Source organism: Crotalus tigris, unplaced genomic scaffold (assembly GCF_016545835.1).
Source record: "Crotalus tigris isolate CLP2741 ecotype Arizona unplaced genomic scaffold, ASM1654583v1 scf7180000018077.189128, whole genome shotgun sequence".
In the NCBI taxonomy this organism is placed as follows: domain Eukaryota; kingdom Metazoa; phylum Chordata; class Lepidosauria; order Squamata; family Viperidae; genus Crotalus; species Crotalus tigris.
The window spans coordinates 82,716-100,912 of record NW_024096810.1 but is presented as its reverse complement, the minus strand read 5'-3'; the positions used below and the strand labels follow the sequence as shown (position 1 = coordinate 100,912).

Genomic DNA, 18,197 nt, shown 5'->3' with positions numbered 1-18,197 from the left:
TACAACTGTTGCTGAATATTTAACTTTTGTACTTCTTGATTGTCTCAAAGCACAGTAAATGGCAGTACAAGATGGCCATCAATGTATCCGTTGCATTAAAGGTCTACCATAGCAATGCACTTTTGCTGTGATTTACTGACACTGCTTCACTAATGGGAAACCTAATCACTTCTGTGCTCCACTGAGAAATGACATCTGGCAATAGCCCTCTTTATCTCGCTCACATTAGTCAAATAGGAATCTCTGGGCAGAGAAGTTAATGCAGAGCAGCCAAAATAAACCAGATAACATTTATTCTATACCCTCGGGGATAAATGTTCCAGCCCATGATTTCCTTTCCCAACACACAGTTGACTTTTGAGGCTATTTTGTTAACAACAAGAAATAGCAACTGAAGTGTACTTGGAAGTTCCCCCCCCCCAAGATTTCTTCAAGCATCAGCCCAATTCTCAAAATCTCTCAGTTCTCAGAATTATAATTTCCAAGATCATTATTTCCATGAGGACATAAGGAAGCTAAGAACACAATGACTGTCTGCAGAACTTTTGTGTAATACAATGTTTACTGGCTGCCTCATGCAATGACCATTTGAAGTTATGATGGTGCCCAAAAATAACTTTGCAACCAAGGCACACATCTGCAAGCTTTACAGAGTCTCTTTTTCAATCATGTGTTTGCCATTACACTCAATACATGTTGTCCTGGGCTTGACCCATTTTCTTCCCTTCCCTTCCCTTCCCTTCCCTTCCCTTCCGGAAGTGATCTTTTCCTGAACTGCTTTTCTACACTGTGCTTCCGTGAAAAGTACTGGCCACAAGTATGCAAGCTCAGTTCCATGTTCCAGCTGCTGTCTGTAACTGACAAAACTTTAACCACTTTCATACCTTCAGCGTTTGTTTGCCTCCTAAGCTGTCCAGGGCTCCAAGCATATTAGACAAACAGTGGATGCTAGTGCATGCTTTCAATGTATATTCCTCATTTTGGGTCTGCTTTTTCTTTTGTAATCTTACATTCCTCTTCAAGGAATGTAAACACAAACATCAATTCTCTTTTTGCTAATTATCACAGTCCTGGGATGAGCTGAAGTTAAAAATGTAAGCATAGTTGCAATCACATAATTTCCTCCTCAGTGCCCATGTCACTTAGTAACTGAGTTGTAGTGCCAATTGTGGTTACTAAATGAATACTACATATATAAATAGTCACAAAGTTAAGCAACTGTACAGTATATAATTACCTCAGAAGAGACAATTGCTTATCACATAGCAATAAATGAGGGCCAAACTCAATTTGATCTTTAACATGCACATTTCAAAAACTGGAAGGGGAATGGTTAATCTTCTTTTCTCATCCATAGCAATCTTAATGGCACTTCCTAGTAATAATTTGCATTAATAACAGAAGGATTTTAAAAAAATCTAGTAAATAAATCAATACAGACATATATTTGACAACACTTTTAGCTTAAACATAAAGAGGCCATTGGTGAATTTTAAAATTTTAAAATTTTAAAACTGGTGATTATAAACTTAGATATAAGATAAGAATTGTTAAATACTTGGGTCAGAGTTTAGACCTGCATGTTATTATACTGAAATTATTTCTGTCCCACCTTTCCAATTCTAAGGACAGCACTGGCAGCAACAAACATTGCTAAGAAAAAAAACATACACTGGGAAACAATAAATAAAAGCAAATGTAAATCAAATCTTTAAAGCAGGAGAATAAATAGTTTCAATCCCTTTCTTTAACTGCTTATTATATTTTTTGTAACAACTATAATATCAGTATTTAAAAACTCTCAAAAAATGTCACAAGGCTACTAATAATAAAAATCATAATTGTTTATCTGCCTCTGATAAGTCCTATTAAACATCAAATGTGAGTGTTTCTTTACAATGTGGTTGCACAGGTTAAAAAAACAATGATCGATATTAATAGCTTATATATGTGGGAAAATACAACTATTGGCTTCTAATGAGGAAATATATTGCAGATAGTCTTTGCTTATGGCCACTATTGGGACTGATAAAATGGTCACTAAGCAACATAGTTGCTAAGTGGAAAATTACACCATCATGACTTATTGTGCTTGCCACAAGTGAAAATGCATGTTGTTTGAAGTACACAAATAGCAATCATATGACTGAGGGGCTCTGTGATGGTCATAAATGGGGAGATTGGTTGCAATGCTATTTTTTTTTTTTTTGCACCATCATAACTTCAAATGATTGCTGCACAAGATAGTTCTTCAGTAAGGACTATCTATATCGAAGTACATTATTAAAGCTAGCTGGTTCTTCATGTCTAGTTTAATATCCTATGAATCTCATAAACTAAACTATAATCATATGCTTTCTGCAAATGTCAGTTTCCTTCCAGAGTGTATTTTCTTAGTTTACCTAAGGTCAAACAGGTTTGGTGTGAAATGAACATACAGAAAATTCCAGTTATAAACACTTAGCTGTCCACTTTAAGCCTATTTACTTAAGCCTTGGATACATGTTTTGCTGGAGTACACCCAATATATGACACATTGGCTCTTGAAATCATGCCAGAATCTCCCAAGCAAAAACATTTCTTTTCCTATGCTATGGGCAGAAGGAATGCCTGTTCCTAAAACTATCTTGAAAACCATCAATCAGTATCTCTGATACTATTGGACAACAATCAGACACATGCAGATGTGTTTCTTGTGATCATCACCAGATACATCAATACATCCCGGAATAAAAATAATTCTTTTTCTCCTTAACTATTTTGGCCTTTGATAGAGAAAAAGGCAGGAAGCACTTTTATTTCTCACTATCACTAGCAAATCTGAGTAGCCCCTTGCTTTGATAGCAGAATGCCTTAGAATATAGCAATAAGGGTCATTTGGAACATCAAAGTCATCTTCATCAAATGAGAATGACTATCATTGGTAATTATGAACACGGATGAAGGTTTGTGTATCTGAGTTTGATTGGGAGAGATACATGAATTCAATGTTCTTTTTGATGTTTCCAACCTCTAGTGCACAGAAATGATCACAGCATCTTGACATTATTAAAATTGCCTATGATTGGACTCAGATCCTTCTTCACTAGTATTAATCAAAAAGTACCTTCATTAAAATCTTCTCTACCTGAGACAAGGACTTGTTCTTAGGCTATTAAGTGCAGAGAGAGAACTAAAGGAATGTTAGGAAATATATGTAAAGAGTTCTTCAGCAATAATAAAAATTTCTTTTTTTATCTTTCCTTTACAAAATGTTACTCCTTAAAGCTGTAATTTTGAGTTGTGCTAACCATGCTCCTAAGAACAATGCAGGCTCAGAAGTATTGTCCAATTTAATTCGTCCTATGACAGTAATCTCTAGGATAAGTCACAGTAGAATACAACAACAACAACAACAACAACAATAATTACCAAGGCAAATAGGTGGGCATGGAATGCTGCAAGTACATCAGATGGTTGAAGAAGAAAAAATGGCTTTGGAAGAATATCTGAAGGACAATGATGAAGATGCACTGAAATTAGTATATCTGGAAAGCTTACTGACTACTGGAGAGACCAAACTGGCCTACAATGAAGAACAGAATAGAGGCATGGGAAGACAAAGCATTACATGACCAGTACATTAAAAAAAGATAGCTGGGAAAGACAACAAAATACAAAGACCTATAAATAGAAATAGAAAGACTGTGGCAAAAGCAAACAAGGGTAGTACCAATAGTAATAGGTGCCTTGAGAGCAATCCCAAAACAACTGGAGCACCACTTGAATGCCATGGGCATTGACAAATTTGCCATTAGTCAATTGCAAAAGGCGGCCTTACTAGGAACTGCTTCCATCCTGCAACAATATCTGTAATAACATCAAACATCCACATCTGCCTATCCCAGGTCCTCAGTAAGCACTCGATGGGTAGACAAAATGCCAAATCCAGTCTCAACATCTGGCTGATTGTCTGATGATATATAATAACAATAACAATAATAATAAAGTTGGAAGAGACCTTGGAGGTTATCGAGTCCAACCCCCTGCTCAGGCAGGAAACCCTACATCATTTCGGACTAATGGTTGTCCATTCTCTTCTTAAAAACTTCCAGTGTTGGAGCATTCACCGCTTCTGGAGGCAGGTTGTTCCACTGATTAATTGTTCTAACTGTCAGAAAACAGTTAGAACAGTTCTAGGTTGCTTCTCTTTTTGATTAGTTTCCATCTGTTGCTTCTTCTCCTGCCTTCAGGTGCTTTGGAGAATAGCTTGACTCCCTCTTCTTTGTGGCAGACCTTGAGATATTGCACTGCTATCATGTCCCCCCTCGTCCTTCTCTTCATTAGACTAGACATTCCCAATTTCAGCAACTGTTCCTTACATGTTTTAGCCTCCAGTCCCCTGATCATCTTTGTTGCTCTTCTCTGCACTCTTTCTAGAGTCTCAACATCTTTTTTACATCGTGGTGACCAAAACTGGATGCAGTATTCCAAGTGTGGCCTCACCAATGCATTGTAAAGTGGTATTAATACTTCACGTGATCTTGATTCCATCCCTCTGTGTTGGTTTTTTTGGCAGCTGCAGCACAGTGCTGGCTCATATTTAAGTGATTGTCCACTAGGACTGCAAGATCCCTCTCACAGTTGCTACTATTGAGCAAGGTACCACCTATACTATACCTGTGCATTTGGGTTTTTTTGCCTAAATGTAGAACCTTACTTATTTCACCATTGAATTTCATTTTGTTAGATAGCGCCCAATGTTCAAGTCTATCAAGATCCTTCTGTATCTTAAGCCTATCTTCTGGAATGTTGGCTATTCCTGCCAGCTTGGTGTCATCTGCAAATTTGATGAGTTTCCCATCTATCCCCTCATCTAAATCGTTGATGAAGATATTGAAGAGCACTGGGCCTAGAAGACAGCCCTGGGCACCCCAGTACACATTTCCCTCCATGTAGATGCAGTTCCATTGTACACATGCTGAGTACAGCCGGTCAGCAAGCTACGAATCCATCTCATGGTGATGCTGTCTAACCCACATTTTTCTATCTTATCAAGTAGTAGGTTGTGGTCTACTTTATCAAATGCCATATTGAAATCCAAGTAAATTATATCCACAGCATTCCTCTGGTCTACTAATTTTGTCACCTGGTCAAAGAACGCAATAAGATTTGTCTGGCATGATTTGTTTTTGACAAACCCATGTTGGCTTTTGGTAATAACTTTGTTTGCCTCTAGGTGTTCACTGATTCGTTGCTTGATTATCTTTTCCAAGATCTTCCCAGGTATTGAGGTCAGGGTGATAGGTCTGTAATTTCCTGGATCCATTTTTTTCCCTTTTTTGAAGATGGGAACAACTTCAGCTCTTCTCTAGCCTCTGGTAGTTCCCCAGTGCTCCAGGATCTTTGAAATATATAGTTCAGTGATTCTGAGATCACATCTGTCAGTTCCTTCAGAACCTTGGGGTGTAGTCCATCTGGTCCTGGTGATTTGAACTCATCTAGAGTGGACAGATGCTCACTTATCATTTTCTAGCCTATCTTATGTAATGATGCTAAGAAAAAGACTCAGGCATTTCTTGAGCAGAGGTTTGAAGCTGCAGGACACAGCTTGACAAACTCTGAGTTATTGCTTCTTGTTACTTTTTACATACATAGGCTTTTACATTAAAAGCTGACATTTTACATTCATAAGTTTAACCTTTAGATGCTGACATAAAGTTTCTTTATTGGAAAATTCCTTCATATAAGCAACTATTTTCTAGTAACATATTACCTGTTCAGAGACCAGGTAAAGTCAAATACAGGGAGATGAAAGACAGGAAGAGATAAGAGGGAACTTAAGCATATTATTTATTTAGATAGGTAAGGTATTAAGTCAAAAGGGGATGACCTTTTGGCTGCTTCCTTGGGACAAAGGTTATCAAAAGGTTATGAGGTTTGTGGGGGGGAAAGCATGGCAGTTCACTGTGCGTGCAGTTTTCCCCACAATCTTAACTTATGTTTCTGTTTTTTACGGTACTGTTTTTGATAAGTTGGACTGTTTTTTCCTTTTGTGTAAATACGAGTTTAGTTCTGCTTTCTCCCGGTTGCTTGTCGCCTTCTTGCCACTTTCTCCCACTAGTGGACCAATTATTTCGTTAACTTTTTTCTTGTTTTTAACATGTTGAAAGAAGCTTTTTTTGTTATTTTTGACTTTTGTTGCAAGCCTTAGTTCATTTTGAGCCTTAGCTTTCCTCACTTCATCTTTCTAGGCTCAGGTGATTTGCTGATATTCTGCCTTAGTTATGTGCCCCTCTTTCCACTTTTTATACTTGTCCTTTTTGTCTTTCAATTTATCAGTGAATTCTTTATGCAGCCATGCTGGTTTCTTTTGACAGCTATTATTTTTGTTCTTCGCTGGTATTGTGCTAGACTGGGCTTTTATAGTCTCACTTTTCAAAATTTCCCAATCTTCTTGAGTTGTTTTCCCCTTGAGGATTCTCATCCATGGAATGCTTCCCAAGGTCTCTTAAAAGTCCAAGACTCTAGGTTGACTGTGTTCTATTGTTTCCGCTTGCATAATGTTGAATTCCAATATTGCATTGTCACTCCCCCCAAGGTTCCTGTGATTTCAACACCTTCTATCATTTTATGAAATGACCGGTTTAATTTAATATCCAGTTAGAAAACATAGCATCATTTCAATTAATTCATTTTATTAAGAATGCTGGTATGTCAAAGGAACAGTGTGGAGAAACTGAGGTTCCAATGTCATTTCAGCTACAAGCTATTCATCTGCAATTAGGCTGTTGTAGAGACTATGAAGAAAATGCAAGGAACTTGATGCATTTGAGCCCTCAAAAAGCACCACATAGATAACTGCAATCTTACTTGTTATTAATAGAGGTGATCCTTTTCTTCTAGTACAGCTTTGTTAGCCTTTAAAATATACAATACTGGGACACAGGGATGATTTTTGTATTAAAATAGCACCTTAGCCAACTGCTATTTCTTTAAAGAACTGATATACATGAGGAAAAGCAGGTAAGAGTTCTCCCTGTCTTGTTGGTATCTGAAATATTATTAATTTTCCTGATTCTGCAGATGTTTGAACTGGCTTTAGAAAAGGCAAGAAAAAAAAATATTGCTGGTGCATAAGAGAAAGTCAAAAATTTACAAAAAAAAAACCTCAATACATGTTTCACTGATTCTAGAATTGCAGGGCCATTGACTGGGTCAACAGTGTCAAGCTATGGAATGTGCTTAAGAAACTGAGAATCCCAGAACATCTCACTGTATTCATGCAAAATTTATATTCAGGTCAGGAAGCTACACTTTGGACGGAGCATGGTGAAACAGACTGCAGGTTGACAAAGGAGTGAGACAAAGCTATACACTCTCCCCTTAAACATATATAATGAATATGTATTAAGGGAAACTGAATTGGAAGAAGATGAGCAGGGTTTTAAAACTGAAGGAAAAAACATTAATAACTTGAAAGAGTATTGACATTTTTCAAGTTTGGTGTTGGAAAAGACTTCTAGAAATACCATGGATAGCCAAGAATACAAATGGATTAATGATCAACTTAGCCCAGAGTTTCATTAGATGCATAAATGACCAGGGTAAAATCACCATACTTTGGAAATATTGTGCAAAGTTCTTAGACAAGGAAAAAAGAAAAAAGAGGACAACCAACAGCAAGGTGGATGGACTTGGGTTACAGTGGTGATGGGTGCTAGAAGACCTCAAGCCCAAAGAATGACAGAACATCCAGGAAAAAAAATCTATGTGGTCATTAAGAGTTAACACTGATTTGATAGTAAATAATCAATTTAGGCCAATGCCTTTTTTTCAATATAAATTAATCTGTGATTGATTTTCAGTATTATCAAAGATATTGCAGTTTTTATCTCTATTCTTACATCAGAGTTGGGAAAAATTCAATTAAAAAAAAGATAAAAATGACCCTTTAATGGTCATTTAAAAATATAATTTCTGAATATGCCTTCCTAAACAACTGTTGGTTATTTATTTAGTGTTAAGAACATAATTTTTTTTAAAAAGAATGATTTTCCTTAGACAAATAGAATGGCAAAATAAAAAAATGTTGAACTTTTTGGGTATGAGAGACAAAACTCTAAATATGAAGCATGAAGAAAGAAAGAAAGAAAGAAAGAAAGAAAGAAAGAAAGAAAGAAAGAAAGAAAGAAAGAAAGAAAGAAAGGAAAGAAGGAAGGAAGTCTATAATCATGATATTGTACTATTGTTCTACCTTTCTCATTGGTCTTTCTCCAGAGCGAAACATGAAAACTCTGGGGAAATAACATATAATACTATATTGACCCTACATCTAAAATGTAAACAAGTGAGATATTTTACCTTGAATGTATAGTGGAAAAACAGTCCTTACTTCATTTTTATTTTTTTAAATCTAATAATAGCTGTAACTCTACTTTAAAAGTGCTAAAAGAAGCTACTAATATGTTTTGTAGAATACTGTCTCCAAAATAGTACAGACATAGCCTGATCTTTCTTTAACTAGTGCCATATAATCCTTAGTTTGTGGAAAGCAAATGTGGTAAATAAAATATAAATAATAGTTTGAAGTTATTTTTTCTCTTGCCTCCTATAGCAACATCCCACATGGGCGCGTTCAGCTCTGATTCACTGCAAGAAAATTAAATCATTTCTTTTGCTGGCAGCTGCACAAATCCCAAGTGTGCTCAAGATAACAAAGGACATTGCAACTGGCTCACATTTGTTCAGCCATGAGTCTGGTTTTGTTTCACTACATTTTACCTGACATATACTCTGAACTTGCATTTCTCTGACTGCACCTTTCTATTAAGTGCTTTAAAAATAATAATATAGGTTGGACATTCTTTAAGAGTTGCTTTCTGGCCACACCCAAAAGCTAGAGGACAGAATCAGTTATGACCTGTTTCAAAGCTGGTTGTGGGTTGTTATTATTATTCAGGAGCCAAAGTACTATTACTACTGTTTGTGACTAGTAAAGTACAATTATTTATTACTAGTATTTATGATTGACTTTCATTATTGTTAGAGAGTCCAATTTTTAAAATTAAAATATCACTATGTCTCTAACAGTACATCTATTTCCCAGAGTTTTACTGAGACATAGAATTGGAGGATGGTTTTCCATATTCACCGATTGTGGAAATCTTCCAGAGTGGTGTGGTGGTCTAGTGGTGTAGATGCTCGCCTCCCCCTCGGAAGGTTGAAAGTTCAATCACAGATAGTAGCAAATACTTCTCTCTCAGGGACAAAAATAAAATATTTGCTGCGAACTCTACATCTCCACACAACTCCACACCTGTCATCCAGCCAGTAACTGCTCAGCTCCATTCAGTCACCCTGATTTAACTGAATTAAGGGATTACAGAGTTGTAAAAAGAAAAAGAAACCGATTGTGGCAATCTTTCAGAAAGCAATGTTACAGTTCTATCACACTATTAAAATAGAAAGTTGACAGTAATTTTTGGCGCCATTCCTTTGTGATCTGAAGGGCTTGTGGAAAATGATAAAAAATTAAAAACTGAAAGTGGATTAGTTAACTAAAAAGAATTTACACCCCAGCACAATTCAATTTTAATGTTTTTATAATTTTTTGAAGGTTAAAATAGGGCTAGTAGGTTAACTTAATTTTAAAAATAATTTGAAAATACTTTTTTAAAAAAAAGTTTAAGCACAATTAATAAATGAGTCTAAGATGGGCTTTCCTTAAAAACAGTGTGTCCAAAGTTGTAAATAGTGCAATTCTATGCACTTCAACTCAGAAGCAATTTCTATCAAGTTCACGAGCAGCTTTCCCCAGTCTGTGGCCCTCTGGATGCACTGCAATTCAATTTCAGAATTTCCAGCCAGTACAACTTTTAAAACTGAAGTCCAACATATCTAGATTTGAGCACTCCATAGTAATTGCCAATGACTTTTCCTTTCATTGCTCTTTTAATAGTTTGCTCCCATTTCTATATTACCACTGCTGGCTTAAGTAAAACTTTATAATAAATAACTAAAAAACAAAAACTTGTTTGAACAATTCAATAAAACAAATATTTAAATAATCCACGAGGTATGAATGGCATATGGGTTTTCTTTGTTGCAACTATCATATTTGAACATTTTTTAAATTAAAATATAAGAGGAAGATTAACAGGTCTGGGGAGAGAGAAGCAGAGAACAAAACTACAGTGAGTCTTTGCAATCAAAGGCAGAGGTTACTCAGCTCTGACAGTACATTAACAAATGACATTTGTGATTCTCCTGACTGTTTCATGCATTTGATATGGTCAAAGGAACAACTTCAGAAGAGCATATAGGATGTATTTAAATGAAGTTATAGAGAAAGAGATCTGGTAATGAAATACATGTTAGCAAATACATGTTTTGTAAAACATTCTATATCCAATTGCAAGAATGTGTCTTATATATGCTATTCTTAGATAAAGAGAAAACAAGCTCTATAGCTTTCCTGAAAAAAAATGTACAAAGTCAACATATTTAAGATATGTAAGAGTCGAAGAGTCCAAGATAAAAGATAAATGACATCAAACAGCCTAGTAGGCAATTCACACTTTGTATTCACTCAGTCTGAAAGAACTTTGGCAGTCTTCCCCCCACCCCTTTCTGGCAACATTCCTGCAATTTTCTGGCAAGTTTTCAGAAACCGTTTGCTCTTGTTCCCTCCCTAGGGCTGAAAGAGAGTGGCTGGCCCTGGGTCACCCCAGTTGGCTTTGTACATTAAGTGGAACTAGAACTCGCGGTTTCCCAGTTAACTACTACACCAAACTGTCTCTCTACCTAGGCAATCCGGCAGAGGAAAATCCTCTCTGCGATCTCCTCCTGAAATCTATCCCCCGTTGTCTTCCTGACCAGAACTTAAAGCAAAACAAATACAAAACAACACGCAACGAGGCAACAGGAGCAGATCTGCTCGCCTCAGCCCCTCGTCCAACTTGACGGAGAAGTTCGCCGCCTGTGGAGGCAGGGAGCGAGAGGGGCGCCGTGGCCTGCGGAAGGTGCCGCGGAAGCTCACTGACCTGAGATGCCTCCCCCAACCACGACCACGTCGTAGCTCATAGCTGCGCTCTCGGCGGGGGCGACTGCCGTTCCTTCCATGCCTCTGGGCTAACTTTCCCGTCAGTTCGGGGCGTCCGACGGCGAGGGCGCTACTTTCCCCAATGGCCACTTGGGCGCTGCAGCAGCACATTTCCCAGCTGGGTCTCCTGCTGAGATGCCCCGCCCCGCCTTGCCCCGCCAATCGCCTCCGTTAGAGATTAGGAAGCTGCCTGCGGAGATAAACCGGGTGAGGCAAGGGGTGGAGCAGGAGGAGGAGTGCACAGGTCGGAAAGGCGGGTTGCCCACAGTCGAGGGGCGAGGAGAAGAGAGCGACGGTGTCCAGATTCGTCCTGTCGAGAGGCGGCCCTGCTTCTTCCTACTCGCCTTGGGCAGGTTGATGGCAGGGGGCAGGTCGCCGGGGAGAGTACACTGCGTGGGAATTCATTGTTCCGCCTTGAATCTTCCGAGAGCACCTGCGCCGAATGGCTTGGTGAAGGGGGCCAAGGCATAGACATTGGGGATCACTGGTATTGGGGGAACAAGTCACAGGCATCGGGGGTCCCTGGCGGGCAGCAAAAGCCAGACAAATCCCAGGATAACTCAGCAACGAACTATTAACTTTAGGTGAAAGCTTAATTTTGGTGCCAGATTTTTTTATGTTTGTGGTTTTAATAGGTATATGTATTGTTTTGTTTTATTATGGACACCGTTTTAATTATTGATTGGGAGCCACCCAAAGTTCAGTATAAGGAGGGTATCTGTATAAAAGTTTTACAATAAAATAAAACGAAGTGGTTATTATGATAACAATGACCACTTCATGAGGCAGCTTCTTCTGGGCACATTTTGATGTAGCCGCTCCTACTGAGGAATGGCTGAAATCGGATTGATCAAAGAATCAAGGGGAAATTCATCTTTGAAGTAGGAAACATTTTGTGTGCTTAAACTAACAATAAAAATATTAATAAAATTTAACCACATAATAGAGGGTTTTTAAAAATAATTTTAGTACAGAAAAGGAGGGAAATTAAAGGCAGTTATTTTAATTTCCTTAAGAATTTACTTCAATAAAAACTACATGGGATTTGAAAGCAGCTAGAGTATCAGTTGCTGACTTCAATATAATGGTTCTTGGCATGTGGCATTTGACAATATAATGTACTGTATTTAATGATCAGTAAATTACAGCAGCAGCTCTATTGTTCTGGGTTATTGAAGTTCCAGATAATTATATAATGTTCCTTCTGGCTATCCTCTTATAAGTGCCTAGAAAAGGCCAGCAGGAACTCTTTGTAAAGCTACTATCCTTTCATTTGGTTAAGCTGGCCTTTTGCTTCAGGAAGAAGGCAGAATAGAATTCAAATGAAATAAGAAACAAGCATCCAAAGAACTGTTCACATTTCCCCTCAAAGGTAGGACTTTTGGCCATATGATTCAGAAACTTTCCAAATTAAGAAGCTTGATATATGGTGAACTATCAGTACGACTGGACTGCATGTTACTGTTTGTCCTGATAAGCATATCACTCTTGCTTGGGTTTCAGTGTTTTGTCATCATGCTCTAGTCTAGTTCCTGGAGTAAAGAGTAAAGAGACAGAGGTAATCATGGTGATTGGTTCATAGATCTGGATCTTTTAAATAACAGTGTTCCCAAAGCTCAAGTATCCATCTGGGCTTTTGAATATCTAAGAGCAGTTTTTAAGATCATGATTAAAGTCTGCTTGGAAAAGTGCAGTCAACAGATCTTTGATCTTAAGAAATTCCAGTTCTATATATGGGGCTTTCTTAGGTATAGTTCTAATTAGATTATACCATCTAGCAAAATTAAATTACTTGGAGCATTTTTGTTTTCGGGTTACTGGCTTGATTGTATTATTTGGTTCCATCAATTTTTATTTGATCTTAATGTTATATATATATATAATCATTTTTGTAACCAAGTAGGGGAAATCAGATGCAAGTTGTACCGTTGTAGGATATCCTTTGATTAATGAAAGCACTGTGGCTATAGAGCTCATCATAGTTCTATAAAGGACATTAACTCATCAAGCACAGATTTTCTTTATGACATTCTTGTCTTCAAGGCAACTGAAGTGATGTCTGTGTGCACAGTTCCAATTGTTCATCTCATCCCTTGTTCATAGAAAGTTTTCACTGTTAATATTATCCTTCATTGCTCCTCCTTTTGTACCAAAGAAATCAAGGTTTTACTATAGATTGCTAAACAGGAAAACAACATTCATGCATTTGATTTTTTTTTATTTATACCCAGAGCAGGATGATTATAGGAGCTAATATCACCAAAAAATATTTTAAATAATATAAAGCAGACCTATTTAAATGAATTTAAAGTACATACACAATAACAGTCATTCACAGTTTGAAACTTTTATTAAAGAGGTAAGTTTACTCCTTTCCTAAAGAGATATATTTCACATCCATGTTTCAGTTAGACATCTGTAGTGTTTTATGTGTGTTTGTGGGTGTATATATTTAAACAAATGTAGGAGTAATGCACATCCATAGAGTCATCTACAACATGCAGTGTAAGGCTTGTAATAGATACTTTGTAAGACAAACAGCCAGAAGATTAACTGAGCACATCAACTAGCAGTCAGAAGACATGATAAAAATGCCTTAATTTTGTAGCACACATCCGAATTAACCACAGTTTCAACCGGGAAACAATGAGCATTCTGGACCAAGCTAAAATACTAGGGAATTTCAGATATCTTGGCATTCAGACTAATTAGCCAACAACAATACATAGAAATAAACAACATTTATACACTATGAAAAAGAGACAAAAAAGCAATAACAGAAATAAAAAGTTCAGAATACATGCTTTCCAGCAGCCCACACCCAGATAAGCAGGGATTAACACTGGAAAAACAAGCAGAAAACAATAATTGAAGAACTACCATGGAACCCCCCATGCTACTCTATATAAATAAAGGCCAAATCCCACATGTTGTCATACTGATGTTTAGAGAGCACAAAGCCCCCCAATGTGTACTGTTGGATTACACAAGTTCTATATCCATTTAATGACTTTTTCTGTTAAATGATTATAGCTATGGATGCATTGATAAGTCATTGTGATTTAGCAAGTAATTTCTGGGCTCTCTGTCTTTTTACTTTGTAACAATTAGCAATATCAGTGGAGTAGGTTACATCTTTTCTAGCATGAACTATATTAAGAAGATATATCTTAAATATGTTCAAAGTTATTTCTAATATTGAGAGGTGATACTAGGCTGAAACTATATATGTACAAATAAATTGATAAGCTATCTATAAAATAATTTTATTATACTGAACCTATGTTAATGGATACAAGGTTCATTCATAAGCAACATTTATGTTAGCATAAACGCCCTTTGCGCAAACTGAACAGGGATGCAAGATTAGAAGCAGAGAACAATGTTTCTTTCCCCCTAGATTGGATTAGGTAGACATTCCAAACAGTTACATACTGTAAAAGCTAGATGTCACCCTGGTGGGAGGCTGAGGTGGGCCACATTTATTTTTTCCCACTTTGGTTGCAACCCATGTCTCTTGAGATCTTTGAATTGCAATAACGAGACACTTAAAAGAGCCACGGTTATTCTTGCCACTCTTTGGATTTCATTAAACACTGCTGGGATTGTTTTTGTTGCCAATGCCTGGTTTATATTCGAAATCTAAAGCTAGTTTAAAGTAGAGTGTGCAGGACAAGGAGGCTCAGTAAATGCTTTTCTCCTTCAAAGTACAAAGCTCCAGGACATTTCACAAGCTACACACATGCAGTAAAAGGTTATCTGTTCTAAAAGAGGAATGTCATGTGACAGTGGAGGAAGGAAAGGGACTGTTTGAAAAAGTCTAGTCCAAAAGTCTTTTGAATGTACAAAACTGATTGTGTACTTCTTTGGATCCTAGCCAATAAAACTGCTGGTCGTGCCAATGACTCAAAGTGCTAGCATACAGCAGGCCATGCTACAGCGCCAATTTGAAAGGCAAATACTACCTTGCTTTAATTCAAAAACACTGAACATTCACGGAAGGAAAACAGACAGAGACCAAACAATCTGTTCTAAGAAAGAGATGCAGGGTTAGGCTAGAAGCTGAAATAGATACTGCAAATTTGGGCATGCTTTTTTAAAATAATTATTTGTGGTTGCATGTACAAAATTATCATGCAGAAAAAGGCATCATTCTTAAAAGAGCTTCTCCTTTATTGTGCTTTCCTCATCTGCTAGTCAATATTTTAAGTCATTTAAGTGCATCTATGAAGTTCCTTATTCTATTGCACAAAACATCTATGCAATGCAATTTCAGAACAAGTAGACTGTACAAAAGCATAATATATTCAAGAGCATTAAAAGAGTAGCAATAGGAACCCAAGTTAGAAAACATAGGATCTTTGTACAATCATAAGCTGATGCTACATATAGAAGCAATGAAATGGGTTTGTTGAGCAAGTTAAAGCAGAACTGTCACTTTTCCTGTGGATAATTACGGTAAATGTACCATTTAAAATATAACACTGGTGACAGCAGGAATTAGAAATACTGTGTTGTTTGCATAGATCACAGGTCAGCAACCTGCGGCTCCAGAGCCGCATGCGGCTCTTTGAACCTTCCCCTGTGGCTCCCAGCCTTCTCTGCCATTTGCAGAGAAAGAGACAGAGAGAGGCACTTGCGCTTCCCTGCTTCCCCCCCTCCCTCTCTCTCTCTCTCTCTCTCTCTGTGTGTGTGTGTGTGTGTGTAAAAAAAGAGAGTGAACTCACGGTGTTCTCCGAGGAGCTGAAAAGCTTATTGGGCGAGCTCCTCCCTTTGCTGCCTCTCTGCAGGAAGCAGGAAACAGGAAGGGTAGGAGAGAGCTAGCTAGCCCAGCTATGCTGATTCAGGAATTCTGGGAGTTGAAGTCCATGAGTCATAAAAGAGCCGAGGTTGCCTACCCCTGAGCTTGTTGGAGAACAGCTTGAAGCCAGCTTGCCAGGTGAGCAGAAGATCGGAGAGAGAGGGAGGGGGAGAGAGAGAGAAAGAGAGGGAGAGGGAGAGGGAGGGAGAGAGAAAGAGAGAGAGAGAGAGAGAAAGGAAAGAGAGAGTGAGTGGCGGAAGAGGACTGGCAGACCAAGGGCAGAAAGAGGGAGAGGGAGAGAGAGGGAGGGAGGGAGGGAGAGACAGAGAGAGAGAGAGACCCTTTTGATATCTAAAATGAAGATAACACTGCATATATCCTTTTTGACCTTTATGAGTAAAAAACATGCTCCTAGATTGGAGCTAAATGCAGAACAGACCAATTTATAGTTGTAGACCGGGTGCCTCACCCAATAGATAAGATATATATGTATATATATACCTATAATAAAGGTAAAAAAGGATATATGCAGTGTTATCTTCATTTTAGATATCAACAGGGTTTTGCGGCTCCCAGTGATTTGTTTTTGGTGGGAAACGGGTCCAAGTGGCTCTTTGAGTGTTTTGGGTTGCCTACCCCTGGCATAGATCATCCTCTGTTATTCACAAAATGTATGTCTCCATGTCTCCTGATGCTCTCCTTGTTACTTACTTGGCAATTTTATTATTTTTTCTTAATTAGTTACTGATTCTTCTTCTTGATGTTAGAAATGCATGTTGACTTATATATCGGGAGCTTGGTTAAGTTGGATACAATATATTCTGTCCTGCAACATATTTGTAATATAATCAAACATGCAACATTTATACATTCCCCATTTTGAAATAGCCATTTCCTTAGGGGTTTTTTTATAGTATGCATGAACAAACTTCTATTTGTACATCGTACCTCTGGAAAATAGCATGTTTCTAGATTTTTCAAAAATGAATTCATATGCACAGACTAGTGAAAACAAATGGTAACAACATTCAGGGAATAGTTGAGTCAAAAACATGTTATATGAAGCAATTAGTCATATGAAATCAATCTGGACTTAAGAGATTAACCATTCCATTCCTATGGAAGCATTTCACAGAAATGTGAAGCCAATGTCTTTTGGTTACAATGTTGATCGTAATCTCAAGAATTAACAGTCTTGTAAAACAATTAGCTCTTGAACATTCAATCTCTTCTAACTTCTAACCTCCAATATTTGCTATATGTGTACCGTATGTCTTTGACTGTAAAAAGTTTACATTAAAAAGATACAAAGCATGTTATGAACAATAAGACTGTGCAAAGGTTTGGCTTAGAGATTTGTTCAAATCACCTATTCAGACCAGAGCCATGAATCAAAATGAAGATCAATGGATGGAACTGTATGATTTTAAATCTACCTGGATCTTTTCAAATGGAATCATAATGGTTTTCTCAGATTCTAGCAAACAGGATGGTAGCTTGTGAAGTTTTACAGGTCTGGAACATCTTTACATTCCTCCCACATCAGGGAGGCAAGTAGCAACTTGCTTCTACGGAAGTAGTTAACAAATAGTTCAAATGACCTGCCCTGATGAATCTATCTTTCCTATCATTTTACCTTTAAATAACTGTTTAAAAAATATTGTTAGAATTTAACTTTCTTAGTTTCAACTGGTTACTTGGGGCTTTGTATTAATTTTGTATGTGTTGTTCAAATATCTGCTTTTAATAAGGAGGAAGAGGATTGGCTGTGAATATCATTTGTTCTGTACAAACCTCTTTCTCTCTAACCTGCTGTCTCTAGTGCTATAGTTCACTGTGCTAGTCTGCTGCTGCTGCCACCTCTATATTAAACAGCCTGCAACCCAGAACTAATGTTAAAGAGTCCTTTCCTAGAGGAACAAAGCTTGCAATTTAGTGTGTGTGTGTGAGTGTTTGTGTGTGTGTATGTGCGTGTGTATGTGTATGTCCTTTCCAGCCAGTGTTGACTCCCAGTTAGTGTTGGCTCATGGCGACTGCCTGGTCAACTCCTTGCAGGTTTTTTGGCAAGATTTTGTAAGTGGTTTGCCATTGTCTCCTTTCCAGGGCTGTGAGCGTGTGACTGGCTCAAGGTCATCCAGCTGGTTTCATGCCTGATAACCATTGCACCAAGCTGCCTTTTTAATATAACTATGCCACCCCAGAAAACCTGACCTTGAGAGGCAACAAAACACAGATTTATGGCACCCTAGAAAACTAAGTGAAAGGGTAAGAATATGTTTTTGAAAACAGGTTTTAGCAGAATTTTTGAAGTTG

General features: G+C 37.6%; 1 protein-coding gene across 1 annotated transcript in view; it reads right to left on the bottom strand.

Annotated features, from left to right (window-relative positions):
- The window catches only part of LOC120309840 (amine oxidase [flavin-containing] A-like), a 34,486-nt gene extending 23,266 nt beyond the window's left edge, over positions 1-11,220 (bottom strand). The window contains exon 1 of the mRNA XM_039347455.1: positions 11,025-11,220. Coding sequence (XP_039203389.1) covers positions 11,025-11,103 — 79 coding nt within the window. The 5' untranslated portion in view covers positions 11,104-11,220. The remainder of the gene's footprint in view (positions 1-11,024) is intronic.
- Between the last annotated feature and the right edge of the window lie 6,977 nt (positions 11,221-18,197).